The sequence below is a fragment of the Peromyscus leucopus genome, chromosome 2, assembly GCF_004664715.2.
Source record: "Peromyscus leucopus breed LL Stock chromosome 2, UCI_PerLeu_2.1, whole genome shotgun sequence".
Lineage (NCBI taxonomy): Eukaryota > Metazoa > Chordata > Mammalia > Rodentia > Cricetidae > Peromyscus > Peromyscus leucopus.
Window position 1 is genome coordinate 109658634 of NC_051064.1, and position 21254 is coordinate 109679887.

The 21254-nt window shown below is 53.4% G+C and overlaps 1 protein-coding gene across 1 annotated transcript; it reads left to right on the forward strand.

Annotated features, from left to right (window-relative positions):
• The first annotated feature begins 396 nt into the window (after positions 1-396).
• On the forward strand, positions 397-20750 carry Ttc22 (tetratricopeptide repeat domain 22). Its single transcript, XM_028890263.2, has 7 exons — positions 397-1805; positions 14606-14661; positions 14822-14937; positions 15982-16100; positions 16771-16932; positions 18954-19106; positions 19503-20750. The coding sequence occupies exons 1-7, from the start codon at positions 1239-1241 to the stop codon at positions 20076-20078; spliced, it is 1749 nt and encodes a 582-aa protein (XP_028746096.1). The 5' UTR covers positions 397-1238; the 3' UTR covers positions 20079-20750.
• The last annotated feature ends 504 nt before the right edge of the window (positions 20751-21254 follow it).

The window sequence follows — 21254 nt, forward strand, 5'->3', positions numbered from 1 at the left end:
ACAGCAACTTAACGTAAACTGTGCACTAAAGAATATTAAATCCTTTATATCCCAGCACTCAGGGAGATCTAAGCCAGCCTGGGCTACAGAGAGAGTTCCAGGAAAGGCGCAAAGCTACACAGAGAAACCCTGTCTCGAAAAACAAAAACAAAAACAAAAACCATTAAGTGTATTGTGTTTTAAATCTAAAGCTAGTAGGTAAAAACAGCACCCAAATGTTTTGACTTGAAAATACTGCTGAAGTAGTGTTTCCTCAAATTCACTAAGGAGACTCCTCTTTTGTGAAATCCTTCCGAGGAGGGTGAGACAAGAGCCCAAACACAGGATCTGTGAGAAAGAGTCAGTCCAAGGTCCAGATCTGCCGGGAAGCCTTGCCACACCGGGCACCACAGTCCAACCTGCACTCTGGAAGCCAGGTGACTGCTCCAACCTGAGAGGGAGATAAGATAGCGCAAGGAAACTGAGGTCCGGGGCAGGGAGCAGGACCAGCTGGGCACCAGTCCGGAGAGAAGGGCAGCCCACGCATATCCAGAGCAGCATTCCTCAGTTTACCTCTCTATCTCTCCGCCCCTCGGAGGTGACTGCATCCGGGAGGAGCATAAGGAATTGTGCTTTGTTAGGGATGGAGAAGAAAAAGTAGCCGCAGCTCTTGGGAGCCTGATTCTTGCCGTCTGGGCTCACCGCTGAGTACAGGAGAGGCAGAGATAGTCAAGTGAGTCTAGATGCATAATGGCCAGAGAAAGACCTGGCCTGCCGTGTTCTGCGGAAGGGCACTGGACCACACCACAGCGCTGGAGTGAGGAAGGCAGCTGGAAAGGCCTGTCCTGACAGCTCCGTATGGAGGGCGGAGCAGTGCCAATGGAGAAAGGACCGGGCCGGCTTGGGCAACCTGAGGTTCCAGGTCTCTTTAGGCATGCCCTGGTTCTGTGACCTTGGCCAGCACCTTTCTCTTCTAAGCCTGTTTCTTCGTCTGCTGAGTAGTCAAAATCTGCCTTCGCCACTCACCGGGTTTGTGGCAACGGACCACACCTGTTTTTCAGGCACACCTGTTTGTGCAATGCTGATGTCTAGCAGCGAAAGCGGAAGCACCTACAGGGCGAGCCCTCGGCCGGCTCTGGGAGCCACCCACTTGCAAGAGGTGCCCAGGACTGTCTTGCGGGGCTCCCTCCGGGCCGCCCCATCCACTGTCCTCCGAAGCCTTGGGAGCTAGGAGGGGCCAGGGCAGCCCAGGGGCAGCCATGGCGGAGCCCGAGGCTGGGGCCGAGGACCTGGACACCCTCATCGAGGAACTGGACTACCTGCCCGGCCACTTCCACCTGGAGATGCAGCTCAATTTCGAGCCGCGCTCACCGGCTCAGCTGCGCACTCGGGACCTGAAGCTCCAACGGGAGGGTCTGCGGCAGGAGCTGGAGCTGGTGGCCTCGCCGCAGCTGCTTGCCGTGCGTCACCTCCTGGGAACCTTTTCCTTCTACCTGGAGGAGCTGGACGAGGCCCGCGAGCGTTTCCTGGAGGTGGCCCGCGAAGACCCTGGCAACCTCAACGCCTGGGCCAATCTGGCACACGTCTACGGGCAGCTGGGCCAGGAGGAAGAGGAGGAGGCGTGCGCCGCGAGACTGGCGGCCCTCATGGGCCTGGCAGGGGACCCCGAGGATTCAGGAGACCCACGGCTCCGTGCCGCCCGCTGCCTGGCAGAGCAAGGATACGCACACGGCTTCGACGTGGGCTGTGCCAGTCCAGAGGAGCGCGCACAGGTGCTGGAGGCAGGCATCGCGCTCTACGACCGGGCGCTGGACTATGGGCAGCAGGTGAGTGCTGGTAGGACTCATCCATTTCCTTTGCAGGGATGCCCGCCACCATTCCCCGCCCAGGGTTCTCGGGTACTGCCTACCTAGCTCTCGGTTTCAGCACCAAGGCAAATCCAACTAGGCTAACTCATCCCTTCTCCCTCCTCTGCCAGCAAGTACCTGTTGTGGAGCCTTTGCACACTCACCTAATAAGAGGCACAATCAGACGCCAACAACCTGGCAGATTTTCCTCCTCCTCTCTCCCCTCGTCCACCTACCCATTTAGACCCCAATTTTTGTCAGCTCCTCTGCCTCAGCTTAGAAGGGTTTCCTTCTCCTCCCCGGCCTTCCTCTGCCAGTCCAGCCTCTGGAATTCTCCTGCACCATGCTTCCCTCAGCTGTTGACACATCGGCTGCATCTCACCGGCCACGTCTTCAGCTCAGCCTCCTCTCCACGGGCTGGAAGAACAAGTCCTAGGCTGGAGTGGCATTTGAGGCCCTCGGTCCTCCATGCAGGCTTTCACTATATCCCACGTCCACTCCATCCCCGTGGGCGGGCTGCCTTCCTGTGTCTTATCTGCCTCTTCCTGGGGTAGCTCTTGCTCCTGTGGCCCACAGAGCCCTCTGTAGCTCCCCGATTTGCCTCAGATTTCCCCTCCCAAGGAAGCCTCCATGATTCCAGGCTGGTCATCGCATCCTCTCAGCTTCTCCGTCACTGTCGCCAGCTGTCCCTCCAGCTCAGTCTCACAGCTTTTGAGAGGGACAGTGTTCCTCTGATTTATCACCGTAAACCAGTCTGGTACACAGCGACACTCATAGGTCCTGGCACTCAGTAGACCCGAGTAGAGTAGTCATTTCTCCCGCTGATCAAGGGTCCTAGGTTCAGCAGCCGATGCAATAAGCCCTTACGATAGAGCATCCCCGTGGGTCTGGGATCCAGGTGTGGTTCTACTCTGTGCGTGGGGCTGTGGTGTCCTCTGAAGGTTTGCCTGACTGGGGACCATCTGCAGCCACACTAGTTCATAATCAATAGGGTATATAGTTCCTAGCTGGTTGGTGGTGTTTTGCTGTTTTCTGTTTCTTAGAAATGAGCTAATGGGTCCAGTCTACACTGGAGGGGAGCGGGTTACACTGGAGGGGAGCCCCAGCAGGTTGGGCTCACTGGGGGCACCCCAGAGGCGCCTGTCACTGAGGCTGATGGAAGAGTGATGTGTGTGTGTGTGTGGGGGTATCTTCTCGAGAGCAATGCTCTGGCATGTCTCCATTCACAAAGCCTCCACACACATCCTGGGTGTCTTTGCCACCAAAGGGTACAACTTCTTTAAGGAGAAATCTTGGAATGGTGGCTTCAGGGAGGCCAAGTTGGAGGGTGCGGACTTGAACCAAGGACAACAGTACAGGATAGAGGTCAAGAGAGGACGTGGCTGAAAGGGTCCAGGTCCAAGTCCCCGCTCCCTGAGCTCTCTAGCTCCAGTCAACCGATACCTGGCTCTCCAAGTGCCCTCCCCTCTTGGTGAAATGAGATAATCATGGCATGCATGTCATAGGCTTTCTCATTAGTATGATGGCGGCACCATTTGGTTGATGGCATAGTTAAGAGTTAATGTTCGTAAAGTTCCTAGAAAGGGCCTGTACGGAGACAGCCACAGGTGATCCTCCATCTCTTCACCTACAAAGCCTCCTCCACCCCCAAGCTGGGTGTAGCTGGGAGCATGACACGGAGTCGGCAGGGACCTCTGGTTTTGCATCCTGAAAGCCAGGCCAGTGGGCGTGGCTAGTGCGTCCAGCACTGTATGGGTTGAGTGTGATTGTGGTCACAGGTCACAGCAACAGCATGGTGCTTGAAAGAGCCCTGGGTGGGGAGCTGGAGGCTCAGGGACCCGGCCTCAGGGAGACCCACAGTGGAGGTTCCCCCACACTGGCATTCCCCCATCTGTGGAATAACACAGGAAGGGAGATGTATAGCTACTGGGGTCCTTTTCCGATCTCAGGAGGTGTTCAGGGGGACAAAGGCTTCCTAGAGGAGGTGGTCGGGGAGGCAAAGGCTTAGGAGTGGCGGCACACTGAGGCCAGCTCCTGTCTGTATAGTCAGCAAAAACCACAGCAGGTACCACCACCCAGCCAGGGGACAGCCACAGGATGGAATCCTGAGGGGCTGTTGCTTTGGGGAGCTCCCTCTCGGTTCTGTGCAGAGCAGCTGTGGTCAGGAGAGGTAGGGTTTGCCTCCTGCCCGTCTGTCGGTGTTCATGCCCATGCTCATGAAGTATGTGGTACTGCGTACGTGCTCAATAAATACAAAAACAGTGATGATTTTGGCCATCAGAGTTAGGGACTTGGGCTGGAGCATTCAGCTCTGTTACTGCTTTGCTGTGTGGCTTAAACAAGCTGTTTGACTCTGGCCTCCATGCAGACTTCACAGATGCCAGTACTGAGCTCTGGATCGCTCCCTGAGACGTACTGTGATTATCCTGTCAAACGTTACAGAGACCTGGGTATGCCTAGCAGGTGGTTACTGAATTTCTCTACATTTATCTATACCTACTGTGTGCCAGGCTTGTATTTAAGAAATCCCAACATTAAGAAGCCCCTGAACAACAGAGAAAGCAAGCGTTAGTTCCTCCGTTAATCACCTTACCCAAGCCCTTCCTCTGGGACCAGAAGCCAAAAGGACAAGTTAGAGATGCCCCTACGGCTGCCTGAGGCCACAGGCCCATGGCACATGACACTCTCTAAATATTGAGCACCAGAGAGCATGCTCTCTGAAATAAAACTGGTTCCCTGGGGCCTGACCATGGACATGGACTTCAGTGGCACATGAGGACCCAATGTTGGCATCAGCAGTGACCTGGAAAATCCAGGTCCTGTGGAATAGAAAAGCAAGTTCCAGAGAAGTGATGCTTTCCAGCAGAGGTGACTGACGGAAGCTTCTGGAAGGGGTAGAAATCCGTTAGAACGGATAAGATGAGGGCGTTTCCAGCATGATGTCTGTAAAGGCCCTACAGCAGGAGCTTATAGAGCATGAGGACTTCAGAGACAGTTGGCCTAGGGCAGGAGTCAGGGCCAGAAGGAGGCAGCCTGAAGCTTTGTAGAGATCGCATGATGACTGAAGAGCTACTGGCGTGGGCCCTGAAACTGGGTCCCACCTGCCTCCTTAGCCACATTTTCCCTGACTGCCCTGGCCCCTCTCACAGCAATCCTGACATACAATGCTCCAGACGTCCTGGGTAGCTTTGTCCCTCCCTAAGTAGGACTGCCCTCTTGCCTAGACAGCAAATGCATCCGTCAAAGTCTATCCCACATGTCACCTGCTTCTGGGGGCCTCCTCACATAGCTGCCCCCTCTGGGCACCTTCCCACCTCTTCTTACAGGAGAACCCCATGGTTCAGTTGAGAGGGAGCTGAGGCTCGGCCAACAGTTTGCCTGAGGGTAGTAAGCTAGGAAGTGGAGTTGATAGTCCCATCCTGGCTTGCCTCAAGGCCTTTGCTTTTCTCCGGGATAAGAGAGGGTGGTCAGAGGGAGACCCCCTCCCAAGAACTCTCAGAAATCTAGGATGGGGCCTGCTGAGAGAGCTCAGGTAGGCCAATCGCCATCCTTAGGGAGATCATTGAAGGCAGGAGGTAGAGGCACTCCGGGTGGGAAGCAGCTTCGCAGCTTCAAGAGCATTTGTGGGCACAGTAGAGATGGACAGTGGCCACCTCAGCTTGTGAAATGCAGGAGCTCTTCTACCTGTTGAGAGGGGTTGCCGCAGACAGGCGGGATGAATCGGGAGCTCCTGGAGGCCAGAGGACAAATGGCTGTAGGAATGTAGCAGCTGCTCATCTAACCTCTACTACCAAGGAGGCCGCGTGGAGCTCATCCTTCAACTGATAACTGGTGTGTGAGAGGGGAGAGTCTAGTCTCCGCTCTTCATTCCCTGTGGAGAGGTTTGGGGTTGCGGCGCTGGGGGTGGAATCCAGGCCTCGCTACACTAGACAGGCGTTCTATTGCTGAGCTATACCCCTGAGCCTTGCTCCTCTCTCTGGACAAAATTATGAAGAGATGTGTTGCTTTTATCACTCTTCCCTTCCTCTGAAGACTACCTTTACACACACACACACACACACACACACACACACGCACGCACGCACGCACGCACGCACACACGCACTCATGCATGCACGCACCCAGAGGCGGGGGTTGGGGTGGGGAGAAGCAGAGAAAGAAAAAGACTTGATTGATTTGCAGCAATCCCTGGTCACAGATCTCAAGGTTCCGTCGACATGAAGAGCGCAAGATTTGTCTTTAGACACAGATCAGGTGGAGATTCGGCCCCAGCCCCAGGTTCCAGTAACAAAGCAAGGTACAAGTAAGTGCACAAAAATTTACCCTGGGGAGCCAATGAGTTTATTAGGCTTATTGCCAAGCAGCAGGTGAAGGGTTACAGGAAAGGACATAGGAAGCAGCCTGACTGGAAAGTCTGAACTCAGTGTGGATGATGACTCTTGTCTGTGTGGAGAGAGCCTCCTCCATAATCCTTCCCCACCTGAATCCTCCAGCCTCCCACCCCAGGACTCCAAGGCCATACGCAATTAGGGCAGAATTGCTACAAATGGTTGGAAGGAGGAGGAAGATACTCAGCTTGAGGGTCCCGTGACTCTCTCTCTGCCCCTCTTTCTAAGAGGGAAGGTCAACAGGCCCAGCTGTACTGAGCTTTGTGAGCAGGCCAGCAGAACTCCGGGAAATGGTGGCAGTTTTGCTTGGGGTGGGGAGGGGTCCTGTACAACACATGCCTGCCAATGTACGTGCAGATCCATGCGTGAACACACACGAACACCCATTTGCCCACAGGTATGCCCACACAAGTGAGCACTCACACCTGCATGCCCCTACACTCACACACAAGCCCCTCCCCACGCTTCACAGCAAGCCTGGTAATAAGTCCCACTCCACGACTGGAGCCTGTGGGCGGTCTGAGCTCAGAACTTCCCTTTCATTAGCGTTTGTATCTAACTCCGACCTCAGGGACCCACTTCCTGTTAGGCTTTGTGTTTCCCCTCACGTGCAGATCCAGAGGGAAAGCAACCTTCCAGGGGGACCCAGTGCACTCACTGCACTTGGATTTCATCATCGGTGATGCGGGAGGGCAGGGAAGTGAAGGCCCAGGCCAGCTTCACAGAGAGTGGGCATTCCATCTTTCATGCCTAGCAGGGTTGAAAGGGGACCCTCAGTCAGCAAACCCAGGGTCCTTGTGTGCACACTGGGAACACACACCTCCACAGTTCTGGGTGCTCTGATTTGGTTCAGGATGGATAAAGCCAGATGAAGCCAACTGGAGGAGGAAGTCAGACCACGGGCTAATGAGCTGGGTGCTGAGCACGCCTGTGATTTTTCTACATCATCTCACTTGATCTCATAGAAATGCTAGCAATGCCGAGTTATTAACACCATTCCACGGATGAGGAAACAGAGGCTCAGAGAGGTGCAGCCCTGCCCAAGGGCACACAGCCATGAGTGACAGGCCGGGACTGAAGTCAAGCGTACTGGCTCAGAATATCGCAGTCCTGCCTCCTCCTGGTGATGTCCTTGGAGACGCTCATTCTGCTGCTGGTTGTTTCTGGGGCTGCTGCTGCCTTCTTTCCCCACTTACCTGGTAACCTCGAGGGCTGGGTCTCCATGTTCTCACAGACACGGGACCCCAGAGGTCAGTTGTTTTTAGCATCATCTGTAGCAGGAATCTTAGAAGGTCTTAATAATAAAATCAAACCTGAGGCCAGTTATTGGGGTGAATGCTGGAAGATCAGAGAAGCAGAACAAGCCACAGCTTCCTTACCTTGCCAGTTCCTCAGCTGGTCTTGTTTCCTCAGACTGGAAGCCTCTGAGTCCTCATCCCAGTGGCTCTCAACTGAACTGCTGCTCAAAAGCCTGAAGCTTAACCAGCCAAATGCTTCTAGTTTCTGGTCCTCATGCCTTATAAGGATATATATATATATATATATATATATATATATATATATATATATATATATATATATATATATTTATGCTTTCTGATTCACTCCCTGGGATTAAAGGCTCACTTTCTGGGATTAAGGCATGAGTCACCATGCCTGGCTGTTTCCAATGTGGCATTAAACTCACAGAGATCCAGAGGGATTTCTGCCTCTGGAATGCTAGGATTAAAGGCGTGTGCTACCACTGCCTAACCTCTATGTTTAATATTGTGGTTGTTCTCTTCTCTATCCCCAGATAAGTTTATTAGGTGCACAATATTTTGGGGAACACAATACCACCACATTTCCCCTTTTTTGTCTAAAATTTTAGAAAGCTTATAACTAATACATAAAAAACCATATCCAATAAGTATATACAATATATACAGTCAAGAATTACATTAATGATGTCTAGTCCATTAACATTTGAAAGATTCAGACAAAAACTCCATTAATATATAACAATGTCCAGTCCAGTAACATTTGAGAAACTCAGACAAGAAAAATTTCATTACTTATCCTATTTAAAACAAGTAGTTCCTTTTTAAAAGTAGATTCCATAATCTCCCTTTTTTATCTTATCATATCCAATCATCTGACTCAGTTGTGTCTACAGAAGAAATCATGTCCATAGGGTTCTGCACAGTGGAACCACGGGGGAACTGAAGAGAGCGAGGCTCACTGCTCTTACTCGAGAGGGCACAAGACTCCCTCAGACCCACAGCCACCACAGACCCTGGAGTCTGACTTAGGTCCACAGCAGTGAAACCGAGATGTGGCCCCTCAAGGTACAGTTAATGTAGGGACCCCAGAGGGAAGATGCTCCACAGGGCCTGCAGATATGACAGACTGAGGGACCGCAGGGAGTTGTAGATGGTCTGCTCAGAGCATGAAGTCCAGGTGAAATGCTCCAGGGGAACTCAAGATGAGGACGGACACTCACAGCCAAGGCATCGCACTCAATTCCCCAGCTTCCTCCACCAGCCCATTCCCTACCCGGCACAACAAGCTTCTTAGATGGGCAGGATGTTCACAGACACAGAGGCTGGCTCAGTGACCTTCCAGGATCCCTGGTTGGAGCAGGGGACCTCAAACTTTTGTTAATCCCCAGACTCTTGTTCGATGAGGCAAGTAATTGAGAACACTAGTGCCCGCAGCAGGGTGGGGGAGGAACCTCTCCCCGTCCTGTCGGTGTGCCCGGAGGCTGGCTGTGTCACCGCTGAAGACGGTCCACTTGTGGTGGAAGGACACATTCCTAGGCAGGTCTGACACCATGTGACTATTTCAGCAGGGTCAGCCTTCACGAGGCCAGGGATCCTGGCCCTTCTACCCAGGCTGTGGGGCTGAGCCGTGGCACTTAGGCTGTTTTCTAATCCGTACCAGAAAGACACTATACCCTCGGAGGCTGCTTTGAGAATCGGGTTCCACTCTGCCCCGCAAGCCCAGTGACCTGGGGGAAGGTTTCTTCCTTTCCATCAGTCCCTCCCAGGACAGCATTAGTCATGGGGTGGGGGGGCCTCCCTGGAATGTAAGGAGCAGCTGCCAGGGCAAAGTTCACCCTGCCAGGTAAATACTCTCTGAGAACCTAGTTGACCATCCAGTCTAATCAGAAGTCTATAGCTCTGTAAACCAAGGGTTTAATGAGAAAAAAATTGAAATCCTTTACAATCACCAAGCTTCCGATGCCCCTGTCTCTGAACCCTTGGGACACCAGCCGTGGGCATGCCTGAGTTAGCACAAACCTGCCCAGTGACAGTGTGTCTTATCCCACTACTTCTGACAGGTCACCTGCCTTTGTCTCTTTATCCCACGAGTCATAGAAGCAAGATCTTCAGGCATTCCTGGGAAGGACAGGTCTGATCCTTTAGCCCGCTGAAAAGGGATGTCCCTCTCAGCCCTTTTTCATCCCACCCTCTGTAGGGAGACCAGCCAGTGGCTTTCAAACTTAGAACAGCAGAGAGGGCTGTTAGCAGGCAGCCTCCTGGGCCCATACCTCTAGAGCCACAGAGGGGTGAGTCAAGAATTCGCACTTCTAAATCGGGCCTGGTAGCTCACACAGTAATCCTAACACACCCAGGCTGAGGCAGGAGGATTGCCACAAGTTTGAAGCCAACCTAGACTACAATATAAAAACCCTGTCTCAAAAAAAAAAAAAAAAAAAAAAAAAAAAGGCAACAACAACAAATCAAACCAGGCTGGCGTGGAACTCACAGAGATCTCACCGAGAACTCACCGCTCTATTACGGCTGCCTCATCTACAAGCGTTCTCCCTAGTAAGTAACTCTTGAGGGAGGGAAACGGGCTAGCTCACGCTGTGTTCTGCACAGTAAAATTTGTGACTGTCAAATTGTGTGATCTAACAAACAGCTAAGCCTGGATGTGATGGTGCATTCCTGTAATCCTAGCAGGAGATGGAGGCAGGATGATGTCAAGCTAGCCCAGGACATGCAGGAAGACACTCTCTCGTTAAACAGGGGTGTGTGTGTGGGGGGGGTGGATTGCCAGGATTTGTTCATGAGTCTCACGGCCCAGGCTTTCACGTCAGTCATGTGGCTCTGAGGACACCATCTTGCCTCACTTTTCCCAGCTGTACTAAGATGGTAATGATTCTCACTTTCCCCTCCATGCAGGACATTCTGGAGCCCTAATTCAGTTGTGTGAATGTGCTTTGCAAATGGTCACTGCTGTTTAAACCCTGGCTCTTTGCAGCTAGTGTGGAAAGAGTGGGAACTTGGAAGTCAGAGGCCGCTTTCTGCCTGCTTTCCACATCTTGGGGTGGGGGGGAGGTGGGGGTACAAAATGACAAGACACTCAGGGGAGCATGAGGCTGATCCTTGGGGAACTCCCCAGGGTCTACTGCCCACTCTCACCTGCAGCTAGTCCCAGGGTGACTGCTTTCCCTGCAGACTCAGGCTGGGCCTCATGCTGTTCCTTCTTGAGACTGCCCCAGGATGGAGGCTAGCCTGAAGCCTAGGCTCTGATGCTGGCTGGCCCCTCTGCCCCAGGATGAAGACCAGCCTGAAGCCTAGGCTCTGACACAGGCTGGCCCCTCTGCCCCTGCATGGAGACCAGCCCGCAGCCTAGGCTCTGATGCTGGCTGGCCCCTCTGCCCCAGGATGGAGACCAGCCTGAAGCCTAGGCTCTGATGCTGGCTGGCCCCTCTGCCCCAGGATGGAGACCAGCCTGGAGCCTAGGCTCTGATGCTGGCTGGCCCCTCTCAGACCTTCAGGGCACTGATGATTGAGCATGGAGTGTCCCATGCAGAGCTCGTACCAGGCAGTCCCAGAAACTCCTTCCATGGCACTCTCAGCCTTGGCCTCCTCCCAGGCTGCCTCTGGGAGCTGGGAACCCTGGAACTGTGCCCCTTGCCTTGCCCCTTGCCTTGCCCGCTGAGGTTCCCCAGCAAGAGAGAGGCAAGCATCCCCTCCTTTCTGCCCCAGTACACTGGCAGCCACAGGCCTGTTTAACTTAATGCACTGGGGCTTGTCAGGTTGCCCTGGTAACAGCTTCAGCGGCTGCTTCTGAAACAGCCAGGACTTTTAAAGGGACAGGCTATTTTCAGGCTGGCGTTGCTCTGCAGAGGGCACAGCATCCAGGAACCCAGCAGCACTCTGAGGCTTCCCGTCCATCTGGTCACTCAGTTTCACTCCATGCCCGCTGACCCCGTCCATAACCCAGAAGCCCTCCTTCAGCGTCACTCACAAGGGAGATCTGCTCAGGGCTTACACTTGAGATCTGTCCCTTACATCAGTCAGTCAAATAGCTACATTTCTGAAAATCAGTTTAGACTCCAAATTTGGGGGGGGGGAGGCGGGGAGAGAAGAGTAAAGGCCTAGGAGCTGCCCCTGCCCTTCAGGGATAGTGCCACCAGGAGGGGATATTGCTTCCATTGTGAGGGTGTTGACAGTGAGCAGAGAGGTGGGGGAGTGCCTGCTTGTGAACCTTGATGTTAATTCACTTGGAGGAGCTTTGGGTCAATCACGCCACCTCTCAGGTCCCAGTGTCCCTGGATACATAAGGAGATTGGTAACGGTGTTGTGGGACAGGCTAGAGGTTAGGACCATGGAGGGAATGGTTGAGCTTCCAGCTCTGTCATTCTCTGAACATGAGGTTTGGGCAAATAATTGAATGTCTTGGGACCCATCCCTTATCAGAAATATGGAAGGAAGCTTGGGGCCTCTTCCCTCCATAACTCACATTAGTCGCTCAAAAAACAGGCCTGTGACCAGAACAGAGGTCTGAGGTCACACTAACAAGGAGCCGGGCGGCCCATGGTACCACAGACCACTCATGGGCAAGTGTCTGACCAGGGTAGCCCATAAAAGGTGTTCCATAAATCTGAGCCCTCCCTTCCTTCCAAGGTCCTGTGTAAGGACAAGAGAAGTGATCTAACACCCTGTCCCTGCTTTGTGCTTTGGGAAACGTTCCCCGTTTCTCAAGGATACTCCAGAACCCTTGGGGCCTGCCCCTCTGTCTTCCACTCAGTGCCGATCACAGTCAAGGCCCTGGTGTACAGAGTCCCACCTAGAAACGGTTTAACCCACTGGGGTGTTATGAATGGAAAGGTACACATGGGAGCTGGGCACTCCCCAGCTCCGACCCCTGAGATGGCTCCCCACTGCCTTACAGATGGGCTTCAAATCTGTACTTTGGGAGCCCATCCCAAATTGAAATCCTTTACAATCACCAAGCTTCCGATGCTCCTGTCTCTGAACCCTTGGGACACCAGCCGTGGGCATGCCTGAGTTAGCATAAACCTGCCCGGTGACAGTGTGTCTTGTCCCACTACTTCTGACAGGTCACCTGCCATTGTCTCTTTACCCCACGGGCCACAGAAGCAAGGTCTTCAGGCCGATCCTTTGGCTCTTCGTGATATTCCCCACTGGTTCCCCCCACTCCTTGGGTTAGGGGTTCCAGCTCTGGTCACATGCAGACCCCATACACCACCCTCCTGCCGTCTCTGAACTTCTGCCCATCATGGCCAGTTCTGGAATAGTTTTTCTCACTCTACCCCTCTGAGTAGCTCCCTCTCTCCCTCGAGGACTGTGTTCTAGAACCACTTCTCCAGAAAGCCTTGGGGGAAATTCTGGGTTGGGGAGGACATCTCCTCAGGGCTCTCACAGCCCTCCATCCTGTCCATTTTAATTGTGCATTTACACCTGGCTTTCCTGCCAGGCCAAAGCCCTTCAAGATGGGACCCACTTTCCCTCTCCTGTCTTCACTGCCCAGCGTTGGACCAGTGACTCTGGATCCTTCAACCTCACTCCATAAACAATGTTCTTTGCCCTCCAGGTTTCTCTCTCTCTCTCTCTCTCTCTCTCTCTCTCTCTCTCTCTCTCTCTCTCTCTCTCTCACTCACTCACTCACTCACAATTGTACAGACACACAGAGTTTACTCAAGATTCCATTCACTGGCTGCGGCTCCCTCCACCCCACTCACACACACTGTTCTCTGCCCTCCAGGTTACTCATTTCTTCACATCCCCACGCACCTGCTCAAACCAGGCCCCCATCCCACCAGACACCCTGATCCCTGTCCCACCCTCTGAAGTACCACAACCTACTCCAGACCCAGCTTGAAAATATGTCCTCTAGCTGGGCAGTATTTAGTCCTTTGTTTAATATCTTTAATCACAGCATTTGGGAATCTCTGAATTCAAGCACCCTGGTCTACAGAGTTCCAGGATAGCCAGGGCTACACAGAGAATCTGTCTCAAAAAAAGTAAGAAAGTACCTCCTCTGGCTAGGAGTGGTGTCTGTCACCTTGCTGTAGATGGTCCGTCTGCATCGCTCTCAGGGCCTTGATCAGACTTTGCCCCTCCTCCAGCGTTTAACCATCTAGCATGGTGACAGGGGCATGGACTATGGAGAGAGACATCAGATGCCGGGCTCTGCCATCTGCAGCTGAGCTATCCTGGGCTAGTCACCTCATCTCTCTGCACCTCAGTAAAGTAACTAATACCTGGGCCCTAGGTTTGCTGTGAGATCAGGCAATGGGCATGAGAACCTTGGCACACAAACCAGGCTTCTCCATAACCCGGTCTGTTTCCCTAGCCAGCTTGTGAACCTCGTAATGTCAGGGTTCAACTGTCCCCCAAGGCCGCAGCCCCACAGCACCTCAGAGGTGCTCAGAAATGCTGGCTGATCTGAATGTTGCTGGAGGGGGAGGGGTGTGGGGAGTGAGGGGGAGTGAGACCTGAGCTGAGAAAGCAGGAGGAGGGGCAGGTAGGGAGATGAATGTGGGGGAGGGGCCGGAGCCAGAGGCAGAGCTGCCGACATGCACTGGGGATTTTATTGGTTTTCATTAAAATTCCATCCCAAGGCGGGAGGAGCTACTCCCGTAAATAGCAACATAAATATTTTATCGGGTGCTCAAGTCAGTCTAAATGCACAGCCAGGTTGGCGAGAATAACAATGGGAAAAAAATATTCAGGGAGGCAGGGTGAGCTGAGCCCGGTGGACTCACTGAACATCCCCAGAGATGGGGAAGTGAGGAAGGTGCCGGGGGGTGGGGTGGGGTGGGGAGGAGGAGTGGGGGAGGAAAGGAGAACACATCTGAGCTGGGCCCCAGGCTGGGGGACCCAGAGACTGGGTCGGGTTAGTCAGGGAAGGGAAAACCACGTTCCACACCCGCTCTGGGAGGGCCACTTCACTGGGGATTCACACGGCTAATCTCAAATGCCCTTTGATCAGAGAAGTAAAGTGATTTGCCCGAGGCTGCCCAGCCAGGCACTGTCATCAAGGCTGTACCTGTTGCCTCTTCCAGTTCAGGCTCACAAGCATGGGGCCTTGTGAACAACAGCCTGAGTATCTCAATAGCCTCCAAACAGCGCGTCATTTTCTGCTTCCTAGATCCCAGTAGAGGAGAAAAGGAGCTGGTACTTCACCATGGCAACACTGTTCATCAGGTCAGGCGTGGGGCGGGACTGGAGATGGGTTGGGGATGGTGGAAGAGGTGTGGCCTGGAAGCCAGGCAGAAGATGGAGCAGAGGTGGGTGGGCCCCATGGCAGCACTCTGGGGGTGGCTGGGAGGTATCTGCAGGGGCTACAGCCCTTTCCTGCCCACAGGCTGGACGGCATCTTGCTGGAGATGGGCAGTGAGGAGCAGAAAAGGCTGCCAGCCTTCAACCGCACCCTGGCCTTGCTCCGGCAAGTCCTCAAGTCCTCGGACTCCCGACACCAAGGTGGGAACTCCAGGTGGGGTTGAAGAGCCTCCGTCCTGCTGTCCTGCACCTGTCAATAGCTCTGTCTGCCTCTAGCCCTGTCTCTTTTTCCCTCACCCTGGTTCACCTCACAACCATGTTTACCCAAGGAAGCCCAGGATCCTTAGCATAGCAGCCCCAGGTGTGATGTCAGGATCTGTGGTCCCAGGACTGAGTGGCCCATGAAAGAGCATATAAAGGTTTGGGCCAGTGGTAAAACAATTTACCAACATGGAAACTCAGGCAAAGGGAATTTACTGAAATACACTTCCAGGAAGTCACAGGGAAGAGAGATTAACCACTGAGAGGAGGAAGTTTCTTTTATAGCAGTTGAGGGGGTCACTTGGCCTTGTTCGTGTGGGGACCCTAGCAGGGTGGAGAGGCTGCACCTCTTGTCGTCTTGTTCAGCAGTAACATTTACAGCACGTTGTTTTCCTTGAGAATGGCCATTTGTGTGAGGAGCCGTGGGGGTCAGGCTCCAAAGCTTGTGGCCAGACTGTAAAAATCACAGGAATTTTGCTCTCATTTGGGGCCTTTTGTCTCTGTGCTCAGAAGCCTAGAGTGAGTGCTAAGCTAGCCTGTGCTACCTGGGAAGAGTACCACAAAACAAAAACCCACCGAGCATGCAATGACAGGGACCCACGTCCTGGAATGTGTAGCATGTGGCCCCACCACCTTCCACCTCTGTCCGTGGTTAGGGAAGAAGGCTGTGTTGGAGACAGGGGAGTCACTCTTTCCAAAGGACAAACAACAATCACAGATATTACTCCCCCACCCCCAGGAGGCCAGAAGAGCTATGTCCCTGAAATGACATCTCCTGTGTGGCATGCTCAGACACAGAGTAAGCCCCAGAACATGTCATATCCTCAGGAGGTCCTCTACCTTGTGTCTTCACTGTCTGCCTCATGCCGTTGTCCTTTCTCTATCTTCGGGGGGCTGATGCCTACAGAGGAGGAGCTGGTCCCCGTCCATGCCAGTGCTCTCTCTGCTCCCTAGAAACCCTACCCTCTCTTGCCCTCCCCCCAGCTTTGGCCTGGTGCTATGTTGGCATGCTGCTGGAGAGGAAGGAGACCTTCTTTACCACCCCCATGGGCGTCCATGAATGCGGGTACTCGGGCATGGAGCCCCTGGACTGCTTTGGCAAGGTATGTCTGTGTCCTGGGTACACCCACTTTGTGAACTTGGACTCCCCCAGAGCCAGCCCTCTGCTTCTCTGGGCCAACCCCAGGAAGGACTGGACTCCAGCCCTCCATCTTCATCCTTTCCTCACCCAGAGCAAAAGCGTTTCCTCATGCCTGCTCTACTGTGCCTAAGATAACACCATCCCCATCTAAATGGCCCACACCCGTCCCTCCAGCCTTGAAGTGGGCCCTGGAAAAGTCCTCCCCTAGGCTGTGTTTCCTCTCTCTCACCCCCCCACCCCGCCCCCGTGGTTTAGTGGAAAGGATAGGTTTACTGGGGTCTCCTTACTGGCTCGCTTTAAGGCCGTGTGGCCCTGAGACAAGATATTTAGAACCTGTAGCAATCAATACCAGTATTGGCAGGGAGAGTTGGCCCACCTAGAAACTCCAGAAGTATGAGGAGGTGGAGGAGGGCTCTGGTCCTACCTCTCATCGGCCCCATGACAGAGGAGGAGAAGCTTGAGGATGTGCCCGTGAGCTAGACTCCAAGGAATTTGGGGCTGCTTGGTTTGCCCCAAAGTGTAGGATCCGATATGGTTACTATATGGCTGAGCTGCGTGGGTGCTGGCCACGGGTAGGTGGGATCTGTGGTGGCACAGCCTTATGTTTTATCCCTCCCTTCCTCCCTTCTCAGGCCATTGAGATCGCCAAGGACCAACCTCCCATCCTGAATCGCCTGGCCAAAATCTTCCACTTCCTAGGAAAGCAGGATATGGCTATAGGAACCTGCAACATGGCCCTGGATGTGCTTGGAGACCCACAGCTCAACTGGCAGGCATACTGCACCAGGGCCAAGGTGAGTCAGCCCTCGGCCCCACCTCATCCTGCCATCAGGAATAAGAGGTCAAAGGTTAAGGGCAAGGATCCTGGGGCCAGTGCCCTGGAATCTTCATCTAGACACCTGAAATGGCTGCCCTTTGAGCTAAGAGAGTTAAGTTTGGTGCTGTGTGTGTAAACATGGAAGCAAGCATATCTGAGGAGTTCATTTGTGACCGACTGATTGCTATTATTAGGTCCATCTTTAGCAGCCTCGCTGACTCTTGAGAGACCGGGCTGCACCATAGCCTCAGTGCTGCCCGTCGCTCGCTGTGGTGAGAGTTGCCTCCCTCAGTTCTCCTTGCTGGACCCAGCTCTATCTCTGGCACCGCACAGAACCCAGCTGCTTGAGGCTGCATTTATTTTTCTCCAAGTTAATAAGTACCCCTCCCCCCCACCCCCACCCCTCATCTCTACTCCTGTCACCTGACCTGGCAGCCATCAGTCTGGTCTCCATGGCTGCAGGAAGCAAACAGCAAACGCCTTCCCTGGAGTTGATATAGTTGTGACTGGTCATAAGGATGCTCACCCTAAAGCCAGAAGGTGGTGCTATGAAAAATATTTCATGCTAGGCTCCGGTTTAATCCTCCTAAGAATCCCCTGGGAAGTGAGACATGTGCCAGTCTGTGGGTGGGGCATGGCACAGGGAGGCAGCAGCCAGCTTCCTCAGGGTCCTGCACTCACTTGGTGAGAACGACAGCCAGCCTTAGCTCCTCCCTCTGTTCCCTGTGGCTCCTAAGGTCACACTGCTCAGCTGACCAGAGCAAGAAGGAATATGACAGAAGGGAACGCACAGGTCGGGGTGGAGGCTTCAGCCCCTTGTGTGACTCGGGAGCCCAGACCTGGCTATGGTAGCTCTGCTCAACACTTGTTCTGATGTGCTGGACTGGGTCTCCACCTAGAATGCTCCCCCATAGATAATCAGTTGGCTTTCTCCCTTCCTGCAGGCCTGACACACTCCAGCTTCTTTCCAGTGACCTCTTTTTTTTTTTTTTTTTTTTTTAATATTTATTTATTTGCTATGTATACAGTATTCTTTCTGCATGCCTGCCTACAGGCCAGAGGAGGGCATCGGATCTCATTACAATGGTTGTGAGCCACCATGTGGGTGCTGGGAATTGAACTCAGGACCTCTGGAAGAACAGGCAGTGCTCTTAACCTCTGAGCCGTCTCTCCAGCCGTCCAGTGACCTCTTATTGAAAATGTCAAACTACCTGCCAGTGTTTTCTGTCCTTCCCTGCTTTACTTTTCCTTCTTTTATTTATTTGTTTGTTTGTTTTTTGAGACAGGGTTTCTCTGTGTAACAGCTCTGGCTTTCCTGGAACTCTGTAGACCAGGCTGGCCTTGAACTCACAGAGATCCTCCTGCCTCTGCCTTCCAAGTGCTGGAATCAAAGGCGTGTGCCACCACCACCCAGCTGCTCTTTCTTCTTGACAGCAGACACACTGTTTACTACTTATCCTGTTTATTATTTCTCCCTACTAACATACAAGCCCACGAGAGTTTATTACTTACCCTGTTCATTATTTTTCCCTACTAACACACAAGCCCATGAGAGCAGACGCTTCGCCATTTTATTTTCCAATGTATCCTCAGTGCCTGGCACATAGTAAGTTTTGTGAATTGCTAATTTTTCAGCTTAGAAAATGGAGTTCAGGTGTTAAGAAACTTCCTCCAGGTTATATAGCTGATTGTGGGGGCACTCGATACATGTTTGCTGAAAGAATGGGTGAATGAATGAATGAATGAATGAATGATCTTACTTCATCCTGCTCCCTGCTGTATAAGCAGGGAGACAGGCCCAGAATGGGAAGTGGTTACCCTAGCTGGCACAGAACTAAGACCCAGGACTCCTGGGTCCCAGCCTCAGGTGCCAGGCTTTCTGCAACCACACAGGATGCCCCTGATTGCTGCCAAGAAGCAAGCTGGCTTTTCGTGAGATCAGAAAGGAGGCGGATGTCTTGTGGGAAGGACCTGCTCTGAGTTACTCCTCTGCTGCAGGTCCGGATAAGAGCCTATGTCCACGACCTGGAACGGGCCAAGGTGGGGCTCGGGGGTATGCCTGACAGGAACCACCTGGCCTGTGCCAAAGCCGACCTTGAGGAAGTGGTCAAGGTGTACCCAGGCCTCAGGACCTACCTAGACATCGGCCAGGTAAGAGAGACAAGGGCTTCCTGGCCACTGAGGATGGAGAGGAATAAGTGATGTCCACCCCTGCCCTCCTCCTCTAGCTGTCCTGTGGATTGGATGCAATAATGTGTGTATGGCGTTTGGAAGCCTCCCTCGCCCCGCCCTCTGTCCCTCTCAGCAGTCAGTGTAGACCGTGATGTGCTCAGGGGAAAGGCTACCAAAGGTGACCACATCAGAATTGTACATGGGAGGGCTCGTTCAAGGTCATAAGGCTCTGTGTTGGAGGAGCTCAGACTAGAGCCTTGTTACCGGGCTTTTCCAGGGGGCAGGAACAATCTCTCTAATTAATAGGCGAAATGGTGGGACTGATGAGGGGGGTAGGGTGCGAAACAGAAAGGCTCAGAGGCCACCCCCACCCAGGTTTACTACTACATGGGCGTGGACGCCATGCGGGAGCTGCTGGCCGTGGATGAGACAGCGCTCAACCAGGCGCTGGTCTTCCTGGCGAAGGCTGGCGAGTTGGAGCTGGGAGACACGTTGCCAGAGCTGCAGCTGCTGCGCGGCAAATGCTTGCGAGTCCAGGGCGAGGATGCTAACGCTGCAGCCTGCTTCAAGCGTGCGGTGGAGCTGGACGACACCGGCTCCAGCCACACCGAGGGCTTCGGCTTCCTGCTGGAGGCGCTGCTGGCCCAGTGGAGCCAGGCGCAGCTGAGCGATGGCGAGGTGGGCTGCGAGGTGGACGTCTGGCTGTGCCACGCCCAGAGCAAGTACCCAGTGGCACGCCTACGCCAGGAGCTGCAGCGTGTGTGGCGCGGCCACACCGATGAGGTCCTGGGCCTGGCCCGTGCGTTGGTAGCCCAGGGACGGCCGGCACTAGTGCGCCTACTCTTTGAGACTATGGAACACGAGGGCCATGCAAAAGTCGAGCATCCTCCTCCTGGGTCAGATGCTGATGACCTGATGAGGCCCGGTCCCGAAGAGGCCCCACACAGATGATTGGATCTAGTCATGGCATTCAAAAGAGCCCACCTGTCAGAGCGAGCAGAGACAGAATGTTCTCTGCGCTGGGCTACAGTTCAGTAGAAGGCTTGCCCAGCAAACATGAGGCCCTGGGTTCGTTTCCTATACCTGGGGGGTGGGGGGTGGGGTCAAAGCAGATTTTCTCCCCCCACCGAAACTGCGAATGGGTATTTTGGAACGTTTTGTAAATTTGAAATAGCCATAAGGCAGAAAATGAGCACTTGCAGGAAATCCTGCAGGACAAGGAGTCTGGGAGCAGGGCATGAGAGGCCACTGGAAACTGGCCGCCTGAGGAAAAGAATTGGACAACACACAGCGAAAATAGGATGGCTCAAGTCTTCCGACAGAAAAGATAGCTGTCTCGGATGTGACTTGCTATCCCTGATGTCTGAGTGGCTGCCATTGAAGTCCCAAGGGCCACACTGAAAAGTTTCGCTGAGTGGGTCTCAAGTCCTCAGCCAGAAAAGCCTCGATAAAACAGACCAAGGTGGCACTGAGCGTGGGTACAGACTGGGTTCTGACTTCAGCCTGGGTGCTCAGAGTCGGTTCCTTCCTCTCCATCAGCTTCCAGCAGGCCTCTGCTTTGGTCAGCCTTCTTGGCAGGCTTCCCAAAGTCCTTGAAATAAAAACTCATCAAAGACACCCTCACTCGCCTTCCCTGTCATCTCTGCCTCCCTGCTCCTGTCCTGTTGAGTTTTTCTTGTTGTTGTTGTCTATTTTATCGGTTTATGATACTTCAGGGATTTTTCTGATAACCTCATTTACACATTGTATAAGTGGTCAGCAAACACCCATTCTCATTTCCCTCAGGGAAATTATTTTGCAAGTACAGGCCAAATGCCAGAAGTGCCAAACTCCAGAACAGTTTTGAGGCCAGAACCTACCTTGTCTTTGCCTTGCCTTCAGAGAGGTCTAGCAGTCTAGACCGTGCAAAGCAATTAGGAAAACACCTCGTGGACCACCCTCAGGACTTAAGATCTACAAAGCTACTGGAGACTTACGGAAGTTATTGAAAGGTACCCCCTGTGCCCCGCTGTCCTCACATGGTAGCCTGAGTGGTCCTTCTGCAGTGTGGTAAAGAAAGTGCTGTCCCAGAACCCGGCTCTTGGCTGCTCCTCTTCAACAAGCCGTTGCTCCAAGACGACCAGCAGT

Coding starts and splice junctions, on each gene's coding strand:
- Ttc22 (XM_028890263.2), top strand. CDS start 1,239: ATGGCGGAGCCCGAGGCTGGGGCCGAGGACCTGGACACCCTCATCGAG. Junction 1,806..14,605: donor CGCTGGACTATGGGCAGCAG/GTGAGTGCTGGT, acceptor TCTGCTTCCTAG/ATCCCAGTAGAGGAGAAAAG. Junction 16,933..18,953: donor CATACTGCACCAGGGCCAAG/GTGAGTCAGCCC, acceptor CCTCTGCTGCAG/GTCCGGATAAGAGCCTATGT.